The sequence below is a fragment of the Notamacropus eugenii genome, chromosome 4 (genome assembly GCF_028372415.1).
Source record: "Notamacropus eugenii isolate mMacEug1 chromosome 4, mMacEug1.pri_v2, whole genome shotgun sequence".
Classification (NCBI taxonomy): Eukaryota; Metazoa; Chordata; class Mammalia; order Diprotodontia; family Macropodidae; genus Notamacropus; species Notamacropus eugenii.
The window spans coordinates 34,313,331-34,328,191 of NC_092875.1; the positions used below are offsets into that span (position 1 = coordinate 34,313,331).

The 14,861-nt window shown below is 42.7% G+C and overlaps 1 protein-coding gene across 5 annotated transcripts in view; it reads right to left on the minus strand.

Annotated features, from left to right (window-relative positions):
* Positions 1–4,668: 4,668 nt before the first annotated feature.
* MAPKAPK5 (MAPK activated protein kinase 5) overlaps positions 4,669–14,861 on the minus strand; it is a 51,464-nt gene continuing 41,271 nt past the window's right edge. For 2 of the 5 annotated variants that reach the window (XM_072600433.1, XM_072600430.1), the window contains 4 exons: positions 12,920–13,050; positions 12,485–12,600; positions 11,260–11,364; positions 4,669–8,736 (listed from right to left, as the gene is read on the minus strand). In XM_072600433.1, the coding sequence (XP_072456534.1) occupies positions 8,642–8,736; positions 11,260–11,364; positions 12,485–12,600; positions 12,920–13,050 (447 nt within the window). In that variant the 3' untranslated portion in view covers positions 4,669–8,641. The other 3 variants (XM_072600431.1, XM_072600429.1, XM_072600434.1) reach the window with 2 other exon arrangements.

Consider the following 14,861-nt stretch of genomic DNA (forward strand, 5'->3'; position numbering starts at 1 on the left):
CTGAGATCCCTAGAACTATCTTGAAACATCACAGAGAGTCAATGCTCTGAATCTAAAAGATGAGGGGAAGGGGAAGAGTTAGTTCCAATAAGTGGGGTCAATTAAGGTAACAGAGGATACGATTAAGCAGGGCTGATCATCCCAACCAAAAGCACAGAAGGGGGCAAAGTCCTACACTGGCATAAATCCTTAATTCAGGAACTAAAAGATGAGTAAACCAAAAAAGAAACTCAGCAATGGAAAAAAATACAAGACAGCTAAATGTGCCTAAAAATCTAGCCTACAAGGAGAAAGTGACCCTTTAGCAGCTACAAGTAAAATCTCAAAGGAAAAATGCCATCTGATGCCATTAATGACATGGTCCATCATCATCACAGATCTCCAGGTGATGCCTGCAGTGTGAATATCTAAAATAAAAATTCCAAGAGAAAAGAGTCAGTAATCAGGTAAACCTGACTCAAATCCTTGAAAACCAGAACAAACTAAATAGAAATCAATCACTCCATGATACTTTAAGAAATATCAGAACAAAATCTAAAGATTTAAAAAATAGAAGAAAATGTAAGATATCTGATATAAAAAACAACTGACCTGGAAAACAATTCAAGTAGAAATGTAACTAAAAATCATTGGACTCTCTGAAAACCACAATTTAAAAAAAAATACTCTGGATACTCTATGTCAAGAAATCATAAGTGATGTCTTGCCCAGATATATTGGAACTAGAGGGCAAGATGAAGGTAGAAAAAAATTCACTTATCACTTCCTGAAAGGAACTCCAAAAAATAAAGTCCCAAGAACACCAGAGGCAAAGAAAAAATACCACAAGCATCCAGAAAAAAAGCAATTCAAATACCAAGACATTATAGCTATGAATAGGATCACATAAGACCTGGCAGCTCCTACAATAAACTAGAGGAGATCTTGGAATAAAATAGTCCAAAAGGCAAAAAAAATACAGGCTTATAACCAAGAATAACATAACCTGAGTTAAAGAATATTCCTACTGGGGGAAAAATTTACTTTTAATGGAATAGAGGATTTTCAAGGATTGCTGAGGAAAAGATCAGAACTGAGTTTGAAGGGTCAAGAGAAACCTTAAAAGGTAAATTAATTTGAGCAATTGGAAGGTACTGTTTGATGCTGTAGTGCTAACATTCTTATTAAGGGAAAAGAAACAAGTATCCCTTCTGAATCTTAATATCTTGAAAATATATAGAAATGATTCAAGACAATTCCAAAGGACTCATGAAGAAAAATGCTATCCATCTCCAAACAAAGAACTGACAAACTCTTAAGTGCAACTACTTTTCCCTTTATTTTCTACAACATGACTAAGGTGGAAATGTTTTGCATGACTTCACATGTACAATGAGTACCATACTGCTTGCCTTCTCAATGGATGGAGGAAGGAGAGAATTTGAAACTCAAGTTTTTAAAATGAATGTTAAAAAATAAATAAAAATTTAAAAGAAAACTTAAAAAGTATATGAAATCTCTTGGAAAAATGTAATGAGGAAATTAAATAAGAAAAATAGATGAAGGGGGTGGATTGGATCTGTTCTGAGAATTTTAAGAGGAGTAGGGGGGTAAAGAAATACACTAGTGTAGAAAGGAGGAAGAAGGGGGTGGAATTTGCCAAGAAGAGTATATAAATATGGAGGAAAGTTTGGTGTGTTTTCAGTCAAATAAGTGAGCATTTATTAAGTATTTCTCAGTGCCAGGCACTGTGCTAAATAATGGGCCAAAAAGAAAAGCAAAAACCGTTTCTGTCTTTGAGGAACTCGTAATCAAATGGGAGACAACACGCAAAAAACACTATATGCAAACAAAATATATACAGGATAAATTGGAGATAATGTCAGAGTGAAAGCATCTGCCTTAAGGGAGACTAGGAAAGGCTTCCCACAGAGGGCTCAACTTTAGCTGAGACTTAAAGCCAGGGGAGCCAGGAGGCAGGCATGAGGAGAGAGAATATTTCAAGCCCAAGAGACAACTAGTGAAAACACACAGCTCCAATGTAGTATGTCAAACTATATGTGTGTGTTCAATCTTCCTTAGTCTGTCTCAGATAAGAGTGGGGGTAGAACAGTTTATGTAAGGATAATAATATAATATGGTAAGGACAAACAACTCCAAAAGGTTAAAGACTCCCATCAGCACAATGACTAATCAATGATCCTCAGGACTTGGGATGGGTTCTGTTCCTCACTTCCTGACAAAGGGGATGGACTGAAGGTATAGATAGACATTTTTGGACATGGTTCCAGCGTGGGATCAAGTCTTGCTTACCTATACTTAACTGTTCTTTTTCCTTCTTGATATGGGAGAGTTGGAACACTGATTTATTGTTGGTGGAGCTGTGAGCAGCTCCAAACATTCTGAAGAGCCATTTGGAACTATGCCCGAAGGGCTACAAAAATGTGCATACCCTTTGACCCAGCAATACCACTTCTGGGACTGTATCCCTAAGAGATCATAGAAATGAGAAAGGGTCCCACATGTACAATATTTATAACAGCTCTTTGTGGTGGCCAAAAACTGGAAATCAAGGGGATGCCCATCAATTGAGGAATGACTGAACAAGTTGTGGCATATGAATGTAATGGAATACTATTGTGCTATGAGAAACAATGAACAGGAAGACTTCAGAGAGGCCTGGAAAGACTTGTATGAACTGATGCTGAGTGAAAGGAGCAGAACCAGGAGAACTTTGTACACAGCAACAACCACACAGTGTGAGGAATTTTTCTGGTAGACTCAGTACTTCACTGAAATGCATGGACTTAAAAAATTTCCAATGGACTCAAGGCAAAACACCATCCACATTCAGAGAAAGAACTATGGAATTGGATTGCAGGCAGAAACAGACCATTTTCTTTTGTATCATGTTATGTTTTGTTGTGTTTTATGGTTTCCCCCGTTCATTTTAATTCTTCTATGCAACATGCATTTAATAGGAATGTATGTGTAGAACCTATATAAGATTATACACTGTCTTGGAGAGGGAGTGGGGAGGGAGGGGGGAATGAGGGGGAGAAAGAGGAAAAAAATCTAAGATATATGGAAGTGATTGTCAAACACTGAAAACAAATAATTCAATTTTAAAAAAAAAGAAAGAAGAGGCCATTGAAACTTTTTTAACATGCAGAAAAGAAAAGCCGTAAGTTCAAAAGGAAGAAAAGACAAACAGACCAGTTTCGAAAGTAATGTGTGGAATGTATAATATTATACATTTTTCTTTTTTAAAAGCAAGAGGTGAGAGATGGAGATTCAGTTTCATATACGACCCTTTTTTTTGTATTCTACTGTGTACGTGGAAATGCTTGTTTTTGGAGTTCAGAAATTAAAAAAAAAAATTTTTAAAGCAACATACTGATTCCAGGGCATAGCACTTGCTGGGGAGAACCTCCCCTGAAAGCAAGAATAAATCCAGCCTGTTAAGGAAGGATCTCAGCCTTATTTATGGCCTCTGCTTTCCAGGAGAGAGCTCAGATTTCACGGAGCAGCTGACAATTCTGGGGGTGTTTCTCAGCATCTTACCTCAGTTCCAGATGCCATTAATGACACGGTCCATCATCACAAATCTCCAGGTGATGCCTGCAGCGCTGCTGTTTTGGCCACTGAGAATCCCAGGATGTCAGGTAAACCCTCTGGCTACCTCTATCCCATGCTGATCTCCCTTTTGTTTCTCACAGTACCTGACTCTGTGACCTGCCCAGAACCAGAGCAACTTTAGTGAGACTTGGACAAGTAGGAACTCTCTCTGCCCACCCAGTGGGTAGTGTCAGTATCCCAGCTTTAAGGACAAAGCTCAGAGAAAAAAGAATTCTTTCTTCTACAGCCCCAGGCACTGTGACCACCCCTCACAGCAGAGGCATCTCGTCTTATTCGGCAGAGACACTGAACTGAAGAGAATTGTGCTGGGACAGATCCAGATCTGCGGCTGTGGCCAAGGGCTCTGCTCACTCCTTTCCCCAAAACTAGTAGTATTCTCTGCTCCAACTTGCACTCACTTGGCTCCCAAGGTCTTGGAGAGTTGGCCATTAGTGTTGGGCACCACCCCTTCACATACATAGACCTCACACACACACAGATCTCCCCCAACCCGACTTTCATATTCAGAGGAGTTTTTCGCTCATAGGAAAATTTCTCAGGAGCAAAATGGTGTACAAGTTCCTTCCCTACCCCTACTCCCAATTTTTAAATATAATTTCTGGTGTATATATTTCACAATTGCAAATAAATACAATTTAAGATGTTTTCTACTCTATCATACAGAAAAGTACACAACATGTAACAAAGACAGCACTGGTGCTTTTTTTTTTCTTTCTTTTTTTCTATTCACCTGCTACCATTTACTAAAACAAGTATAGATAGGCTGTAAGGCATGCGAATGAAACACAGGATCACAGATTCAGAGTTACAATAGAAGGGTCTTTCAAAATTATCTAGTCCCATCCCCTCATTTTACAAAGGGAGAAAGTGAGGCCCAAAGAAAGAAAGGGATGAGCCCAAAATGAATATCCACCCAATATCCCAAAGATAGTCAAGTAGCAGACCTGAATTTGAACCCATAAGAAGGCTGCTACCCTTTTGAGGTGCATAGCCAAATATCTTCCTGTGGCTTCCCTTTTATTCTAAAAATAAGACTCAGCATCTCTTAGCTTTAGTAAAATCATTTTATATACAACAATGTAGAATATTTACAATATAATACTGATTTCAAAATAAAAGTAAGCATACAGGTAACACTGACAAAGGAGAACACTCTTGACCTGACACAGAAATGAAGAGTAGGTACTATGTGATATCTCACATGCCATCACTGCTGTAGACCAAACTGTCTGGGGTGATGGTTTTATTATCAATTTATAGCACTTCTCTCCTTGAATGGATGACAAAGTTTTTCTTCATCATCTGACAAGAATATAAAACATGGTCAGACAGCTGGGTCACTAGTTCTGAAGAATACCCAAGGACCAAATGGTTTCTAGACACATCTTTGTCTCTGCATTTCATACAAAAAAGCATTGCTTTAAAATTGTCCAATGTGAACATTTCAATTCGAAGAATCTGGGGAGAGATTCCTCCAGGACTTCACAAAAATCATTGGAATTACATATTTGGGTGACTATTTTGAAACCAAAGAGTGGGATGGCATAAGAGTAATCGTTTGTAGGGGAGGAACCATTCAGACCTTTGATTCCACTGGCACAGGGAACTCCCAGTTTGGAAAATTCCTGCACTTGAGGCATACCTCCAACCCATCTGCACCTTCTAGTCTCAGAATCAAAATGAATGACAACAGCTCTGAGAGGTCAATTGCTTTGGCCAAGGTCACCCAGCCAGGGTGTCAGAGACAGAACAGTTCTCCGGGCTGCAAGATCAGCCCCTAGTCACTTACACCATGCTCCACAGTAATAGCTGACATTAATGAGTTGAGAACTTCACATCCAGTACCTCTCTCAATAATTACATTTTTTTTCACTTAAAGGATTAAAACATAATTAGAACTCAAATTACATCCCATCTTTATTCTAAAACACAATTGTTTTAGACATAACATGCCTGAAATCAATCATCTGACCTTCAACCTCATGTTATCCTACTTGTACCTATCAATCCTTCAAATTGGTCCTTTCTCAAATGGACAATACACTCAACATGAATGCTCTAAAAAGGCGGGGGAGGGGAAGGTAATTTCTTATATCCACACACTTCAAACACCAACTTCTGACGACCCTCTCCCTGCCCGTGCACATTAGTTTATAAAGACACACAAGGACACAGGTAGAATTGGCTCTGCCACCTACCAGACACCTAACTATGGGTGATCCAAAGGCATTTCACTAAAGAACAAAGGCTTGCCTAAATAAATCAATGGGGAGAGGGTCAGAGGTACAATGGGGAAAAGTCAAGACAGTCTATACCTGGTGACTTCATGGGATTCACCACTCTAGGCAGGAGCAGTCTTCTTATCAACTCTCCAGTTCAAAAGGCCTACAGATTAGCAATAATGTGTCAAAGCCTTTCAAGAGTAGGATGTTCTCTAATATTTACACAAAAAAGAAACACATGAAAATTCTGTTCAGGATTGGATTACATCTGCTTTTTGCTTTACCAACAAAGCAGGAGAGATTGCTACTTCAAAGTAAGCACAAGCCCTAGGGGCCATGAGACCAGGGCAACCTTCACTGGACAAGGATCCCTGGCTCCAAGGGCTCCAAGAACACTGAGCCCTACCATCTAAACCAATCACTCTGCTCTTTCACAGCCCAGAAGGATAGCCATGACTGAGTCATGACTGAATGACAGTAGATCAGACTTCCCAGGTAGCCTATATAGTGTCGGCTCAGTCCTCCTATGGGCATAAAGACACTTCTACTTGATTCGATGGACTGATGTTCAATGTAGCATAAGGTGAAGTACAGGTAACCTCCTGATCACTGCCTCAGATGCCCCCTTACACCATGGCCACAGTTCACCACATCCAGCCCTAACAAAAAAGAGTTCAAAGTGATGGTTCTCAAAAATGTCCAGGCCACCAGAACTCTGAGGTGGAGATGATGTTCCAAAGGCCACCACAGAAGGGACAGCTGAATAACAGTAACATCAGGATGACAAGTGTTTGCTTCCAACACAGTCTTCCTGGTGCCTCCCTTAGCCCTAACCTCGATGTCTCACCCCCCACTTCCTTCTTGGACCTCTCCTCTATCACCAGGAAGATGGGAAACTCCATGTTTGGCTGCCAGAAACAATCCAGTTAGAAGTTTTCCTGACAGAGGTTAGGGTCTTTGAAACTACCTGTGATCTCAATGGCCCGGATTATCTCCAAACCAGGTTTTTGGATTAGTAGAGAAAAATATCCATTAGACTCCACTCCTTAACTCCCTCAGGTTTAGGTTTTGCTGCTCTCAGCCAAGAGAGAACACAATTATTTGTAACCATGAGCACGTAATGGCTCCTCTGATGGCAGAAAGCATGGCCAAAGGGGACTGATGTCTAGCCATGCTGGGTGAGCTGGACAGCAACATGAGGAGAGAGCCCCTGGAGGCAAAGAGCCTCTCTAAATGGCCACTGGCATTCTTACAAACTGCCAGAGTTGGCCCCAAGTGGTTCTAACCAATCTGAAGATCTGTTAAAAAACAGAGCTTTGAAAAGGTAAACAGGCACAGAGCAGCAACCCAAGTGTCTAAATTTTCAACTGGAAATGCAGAAATCTAAGGTGCTCCCTGAAAGCAGCAATGGTTTCATTTTGATCTCTAACCCCAGAGCCTGACACTAGGAGTGGCTGATCCACAGCAGTAGGAGCTTCATCAGGGCCTGCTGGGTAAGAGACTGCTTCACCCCAACAGAATGGAAGATCCTTCAAGGCACTGACTGTTTTGTTTTCTCCTCTGCATCCCTAAGGCCTAGTCCAGCGCTTTAATCGGTGCTAGCTGACTGACCTGGCATGCTACAAAAGGTGAACAAACCTACTGCTTCTCTTCCTGAACAGGATCTCAGTTTACATCACCTAATCTGCTTACCTATATAGGTACCAAAGTCTCTCTAAAGGCCTCCATTTATTAAAGGAAAACATTACAACAGATTTGTTCTACATTTTGAGGACCATGCTCTGAATTACATTCAGTCTAATGAGTGGCTATGACAGTTGAGTGAACATTATGGGAGCACGAAGGAGAAACACGGCCAAAAAGGCTGAGAGAAGAGCACAAATTTGGGGAGAAACCCAAATAATGCAGAAGTCTCTAGTCTCAGAGTCAGCAGATATGTACAATGCACAGCCTTCCAAGCCTTGGACCAAGGTTTAGAATCAACAGAGAAACAAGCAAAGAGAAACAACAAGAGAGAAACTTCAATTCTGGTCTGGAAAAAGAAAGCTAATGCTCCAAGGGACCTACAAGCAAAAAAGAGTAAATGGACCAGAACCTGCCTTTACTAAACTATTCGAATCCTTTTCATTCCTTACCATTACACAAAGAGAAAATCTCAAGGGACCTTACTATTCCACCCTAGAAAGACCAGAAGAAAAACAAGAAAGGAAACAAGACAAGTTGTATACCAAAGAATCCCGCAGGCACAGGCAAGCACAGTGACAGCGGCCTCAGAGGCCAGGAGGGCTGAGGAGCTGCTGGCTGGGTTCTCAAGGACGGCCATCTGGAGCCAGAGCCAAACGAGCTGCACCCCTGCCCCACCAGGTGCTCCAGCTGTCCCAGCTCTGACGGTTGAGGGGGAGGACATGGGGAGCAGATGGGATTATATTCCACAGTCCCTGTTCCAGTTTTTTACTGCGGAGAAAGACCCATGGAGCTACTCAGCTGCTTGTCACTGGTAAAGTGCTTCTGCGCCTAGTACAAGTCAAAGGATCTTGGTGACATGACCTGCCTGTCTGAGAGACACACAAATGAACAACACAGGAGTCATAATCTATCTCTAAGAACTGAGCTTGTCTTAAAAAAATATTACAGTACCAATGATTCTTGTATCTACACCTATACAGCATCTTTCAGCAGTATGGAAATTTAATGAAATTATGATTTATTAATTTACATAAAAATTACTTTGTACAGTTAAGGGATAAATTTTCAAAATGTAAAAAATAAAACCAAAACAAACTAATGCTCTGAGGCTGTGGCTACTGGGACTCATGAGAGGCAGTCTGCTCTTCAATCACTTGTTTCACAATTTCAGCCAGTTTCAGTCGATCAACTTTATCTGTGAATCCACGACCTGAAAACCAAAAAAGAAAGAAAAGAAAGAACAGAGTCAGTACCAGCCTCTGGGGGCCAAGAAGCAGCAGGGGAAGGGGCCAGGGCCTGAGCCTGGCTCCTCATACAACCCATCTTCATGCAAGGCAGACTCAGGAGGGAATCCTCGAGTGCCCAAGAGGGATCGGCAATGCAGACTTTCACTTGGCCTTTAACCATCAGTGCCTGGTCAGCCCCATCACCCAGGGTGGGGAAAGAGGTCAGAGAGGTACCTCAGTATCAGTTTACTTATCACACACACACACTCAAGGGAGCTCATCTCTGCCAAGGCTAGGAGTCTCTATAAGCTAAGTGACAGCCACAGCGTGTGCCCAGACAACAAATCTGCAGCTACAGCAAGGCAGAGGTGCAATCTGCCCCTTATCCCAGCATTCTGGTACTCACAGGCTCACACAACTGGAAAGCCCACATCTGACTCTAAATCATCCCTACAAAACAATCATCCAAGTCTGAATGAACGCCTCTTGGGAAGCTGTTACTTGCACTGACTTTTCTCCAAGTCCTTTGAACCTTTGAACCTCCTTACCTTGGCTCCCCCAATTTTTACTTTCCAGGCTAAAAATCTCCAGTTCCTCTGACTGATCTTAGTATGGCGTCATTAAACATGCTCTTTCTAAAAGGTGGCATGGAGCCTGGAATACACAATTGCAGTAGTAGTCTGACCAGGGCAGAATACGATGGGACTGTCAGCTCTCATTTTGGACACTTCCTCTGTTAGTGTTTAGGCCAGCCTCATCACCCAGCTGACAAGGAACAAGCACCTACATGTGCAAGGCAGTGTGCCAGCTACTTTACATATATCCTCTCATTTAATCCCCACACACCCCTGGGAAGGAGGTCCTCTTATGATCCCCATTTTATAGCTGAAGAAACAGGTAAACAGAGATAAAGTGACTTGCCCAGGGTCACATAGCAAATAAATGTCTGAGGATAGAGTTGACTCAGGTCTTCCAAATTCCAGGACTAGCTTTCTGTCTACTAAGAAATCCAAATCTTTTAAAGATGAATTGCTACCTGTGAAGGTGATTTTTTTAAAACCCAAATGTAAGACTTTATATTTGTCCCCATTAAGTTTCAGCTTCTCAAGTTTGGCTCAGTGTTATAGCCTGTCCAAATCTTCTTGAGTTCTTACAATCACTCAGCATGTTAGTCACTCTTCCTAGATGATGGCATCTACAACTCTGAGAAGCACACCATATGACCTTTCTTCAGGGTCCAAGGATAATAATGTTCAAAGATCCTAGTGGTACTCTATGAGAGACCTTCCAAGGCAACAATATGATGTGAAGGACTCTCCTTAAGTCTGATTTCAAATACACCTGAGTGCACACTTCTCTAAGTCCATCTTATCCACAAGGAAACCATAAAACAGTCTTTCAAGCATTTGCTAAAAAATCAGGATATTAAAACTCTGGCATTCCTCCAAGCTACCAGGCTGGTAACTAATCTAGATCAAAAAGGAAACAAGGAGAGTTGTTCTCTGTGTTCTCTGCTCTCTGTGGTCACCACCTATCTCCTTGCCTAGATGTCCACTGACCATTCCTTTGAAGGCATACTTAAGAATTTTGCCAGAAATCATAATTAAACTCATTGGTCTATAATCTATACATTCTGCTAGCTTCCTTTTTTTTAATCAGGAAAACACCTGCTCTTCTTGAGTCCTCTGGCACCCCTCCCATCTCCAGATCCTCAAAGATCACAAAGAGTGGCTAAGCAATTACATCAATAATCCTCTCAGCACCCTAGGACAGCTGGTCTGGATCTGACCACTGGGAATAGACTGTCTTGGTCTGAATACGTCATAGAGAATAAACTGGAAAACAAGACTCCCCCTTGGTTATGCCCAGATTTAAGGAGTTTCCTGTTCCCCCACGACCTCTCTTCTCCTAACTGAAGGCTGACATAAGAGGAGGCAGTTTCCACGGAGCTTATCCTCATCTTCCTTCCCTCTACACTAGGCAGCTTGGTGGCACAGTGGATAAAGCTGGGCCTGGAGACGATACTTCCCAGCTGAGTGGTCCTGGGCAAGTTGATTAACCTCTGAATCAGTTTCCTCATCTGTAAAATGGGGATAATAACCATAGCTACTTCCCAGGATTATCGTGAGGATCAAATGAGACAATACTTGTAAAGCACTGGCAAATCTTCAAGTGCTCTATAAATGCAAGCTATTGTTATCCCTCTCCTCTGCTGTCAGTGACCCTGAAGGCTGCTTCAATCAGATGGTTTCTCCCAAAGTTCCACCTCTTGTGAATTATCACACCTTCCACCCTCCTCCTTCTTGGTGTGAATGCTTTGGGGCTGCTTTCCTCCAGGATGAACCCAGGGTTCTGAGAATCACTCTCCAAGACTCATGATAACAGCAGCAGTAGCTGCAGCACGTGGAGAGCTGCCTAAAGCCTTGCCCGCCCTGCCCCTTGCAGCCTGAGGTCCTGCCACTTGCCCCAGATGCCATCTCGGGGCTGGCCTCCCGCCACAGCCGTACCATTCCAGCTGAAGCTCTGCAGGGTGTCCCGCAGGAGTTTGCATTCCCGATTGTACTTCCAGGCCTCTTGCATCACTTCATTCAGCTTCTCATCTTCGTTCTCTCCTATTGAAAGGGATGAACAGGAAGTTGTGTTTTCTCAGAAGCAGCACAGGGTAGAAGGAGCATCAGAGAAGTCCCTTTCCTTAGGTGAGGCTTGGAGGGACTGGGGGAGGGGAAGGAGAAAGGAAGCAGGAGGGAAGGAGAGGACCAGGAGACAGGATTTTTCATCAGTTTATTATCCAAGATCAAATATGTAAAATCTCAGTCTTACTATCCTTCCCTACTTGGACCCAGACAGTCCCAGGTCATTAGAAGGCCTTGGTTCCTCACAGTCTCCTCCATTTCCCCTCAGAGTGTAGCCCTAAACCCTTCACATTTGGGGACACAACATGAATCGAGTCATTAGGTTTGCTCACACCCTGAGCAGGGAGGCAAGGTCAACCCCTACCAGACTCTGAAACCCCACGTCAGGCAGGGCAAAGTTCAGCGGGCTACCTGATTACCTTGAGCTCTTTTCCTATCTCAAAACAGCTGGATCATTAAAGAATTGTCTTGAAAGGGCTTGTGTCAGGGAAATAGTGGGACTTTTCCTAAAAGCTGAATAGTTAGTGAAGACAGGTGAGAACAGTGAGGCCTTCGGTTAGCTCTCTGACTGCTACAAAGACCCATTGGTGTCTAACAAGAAGCAAAGGAGAATATACTATGATTATCACCCACAAACACCAAGGACTCAAGCTTGGTACACTTTGTACACATCACAGAGTAGCAGCAATAGTAAGTTTTAAACCACTAAATGTGTTGTTTTTCTTGCTACCAAGATGCTAAGCAAAGTCTTGACCACAGACTCCTAAATCTGGAAGAGATGCTCAGCAATCTACACCCTTGGGCATTAAAGAAGTCTTCCAAGTTCATCTATCTGTTCAGAGACTCAACCACATCCCTCTCTGCAAAAGTACAAAGGGCAAGGAAACCCAAAGACAGAGAGCTAACAATACGTCTCTGAGGCTCCATATAAGATTTTGCTCAGTGGACACAGGATTATCCTGAAGTCTTTTTGAAACACAAAGATAGAGGGGCTGCTACACAAAGAGCTACTACTTTTCCAACCCAAGCGCACACGTGCACATACACACGGAACCCGCAGACGGACAAAGAAAGCATTCTTAAAGAGTGTGACCTTTACCAGCCTGGGGCAGAATGCACTGAGCAATGACATCTCGCAGTTTCTCCAGCGCCACATTGGAGTCCTCTGCTCCGTTCTCAGGGTCATGAATATAGACACCATCCTTAGGCTTCGTGCTTTGAAACGTTGGAGGAAAAGTAATTTTTTTTTAAAAAGTCAGATTTCCCAATCCAAACCCCTGAAGAGAGGCTAAGCCCACACGCACCCAAGGAAAAAGACTGTGACTAAAAAGCTGCTCAAACAATATCATGGCTACACCTCCCAAATGCTGACAATGCCTTGAGCACACTGAGTTGCACCCTCCCAGGGCATGGGCAACTAAGGAAGAAAGTTGAAGATTCCTTGCACAGCTGGGTTTGGGTAGACAGAACCAAACTACATTAGCCTTGTTGTCTGTAAGGGGAATAAAGCAATCCAGAAACAAAACCAAATTACCCAAGCAATTTCCTCTTTCTGAGAATGGGATTATTTACAGAGTGCAGGGGTTTGAGGCTGACTTTGAGGTCCTGGATTCTCATGTTGGCCAGCTGTTCTGCATGAGCCTGTTGGATTCCAGCAACTACTGCCTGAATAGAAAGCAGCCAAGTTAGTTTAGCATTTCACACAGTGCCTGGCACATAGCAGACAATCAACGCTTGCTTACAGACTGATCGAAAAAGACACTTGGCCATGTTGGAGGAAAACTCAAAATCATTCCAATTCCATTTCACCAGGTTATCACAGGGATCATTCTACCAAACCAAGTAAGGATCCCATCACGGCAAGTGGGTTACCAAGGACATACAGGTCAGGACAACTGAAAAAACAAAGGAGTAGCAGCACCAGTAGTAACAACCACAGTAACAGTAATGGCAATGGTAGCAGTGGCAGTAATAATGCTGTTACCAAAGCATGGTCACATACACTGTCTCATGAGAACCTCACCAGAACCCTAGGAGATAGGAAGGACAGATGTTCCTATGGCTATGGCCACTCAATGGCCAAGAGACTTGCTCAACGTCACAGAGCAGCAGTAAGCTCCCACAGCGAAGCGCACTTTCCTGTTTCATAAGATTTATACCCAGATTTTCTAACCCTGAAGTCCAACGTTCTTTCCCTCAGATTTGAGAGCTCATTTCCAGAATTATTATGCAGCTTTACAAAAAGATTAGCTATAGATAGTATTCAGTAAAGAATGTCCCAAATCACATCTTTGGCCCTCTGATTCTTTCAGCTCTCCATTTACTCCTCTGAACATCGTGTCCCTTCTCACAGCTTCAACCAGACCATTTCTATGGTGATCACTACCATTCATTCTGACCTCTTGCTTGAACTCCAGCTCCACATTTCCAACTGCCTAATGAATGCTTCTACCCAGATGTCCTACTATCTTCTCAACACATCTAGAACCAAACTCAAACCCAATTTCCCTCCCAAACTATCTTGCCTCTCCCACTTCCTACTTTCTGTCAATCACACCATTGCCCTCTAGGCTCAAAACCACTAAATCTTCTCTGAACCCCCCTTTGCTTTATCCTCTACATCTAGCCAGACAAACTCTTCTGATGGATTTTTCCTTCTAAATGTCCTTCATATCCCATTTATCCATCTGTTCCTTCCTCTTTCTTCCAAATGCCAAGAAACTCCTCCAAAGCCCTGATCACTTCATACCTAGACTATTGCCACAGGTTCCTGGATGACTTCTCTACCTGCCATTTCTCCTTCCAATCAAAATCACCCTCCAACTGCAAGCACACACCAACCTTCCTAAAACACCACCTTTGCTGTAGCCCCACGTCATTAGAAACCTGTGATGGCTCCTATGGCATCAAGTCCAAACTCTTCTGCCTGGCTTTCAAGGTCTTTCACAATCTGGCTCCCTCTCCCTCGCCAACTTCATTTGCCTTTAGCCCATGACCTGATGCAAACTCAGTTTCTTCCATGTGCAGATTCTAGGTGTTTGTTCCTGGGACTTCACTAGCCCCTGGGAATGTCTTTGGCTCATCCAAGGCCCAGCTCTCAGGTCCTAATTCCTCTTGGACCCTTCTGATTCCTCTAGGCCCGTGTTAATTACCCTCTTCTCTGCACTCTAAAAGCTTCTCCAGTTCTACACAATGACACAATTATCTACTATCTGACACTATTGTCCAACTGTTTTCTACATTGGAAACAAGGCTTTAAGCAGCTTGAGGTCAAGGACTGAGTCTTCTCTATAACCTACAATGCTGAATACAGGGGTAGACACAAGGGAAGTGTTCAATAAACACTGGAAAAAAAAAACAACTGGGAGTAGAGACCTATATTTCAACCACTCCAGGCACAGGTGGGTAATCCCTTGGAGTGTATCTCCTAGGTCTTGGTCTAGTCTTCTATGAAAACAAATACATTCTTTTGCACA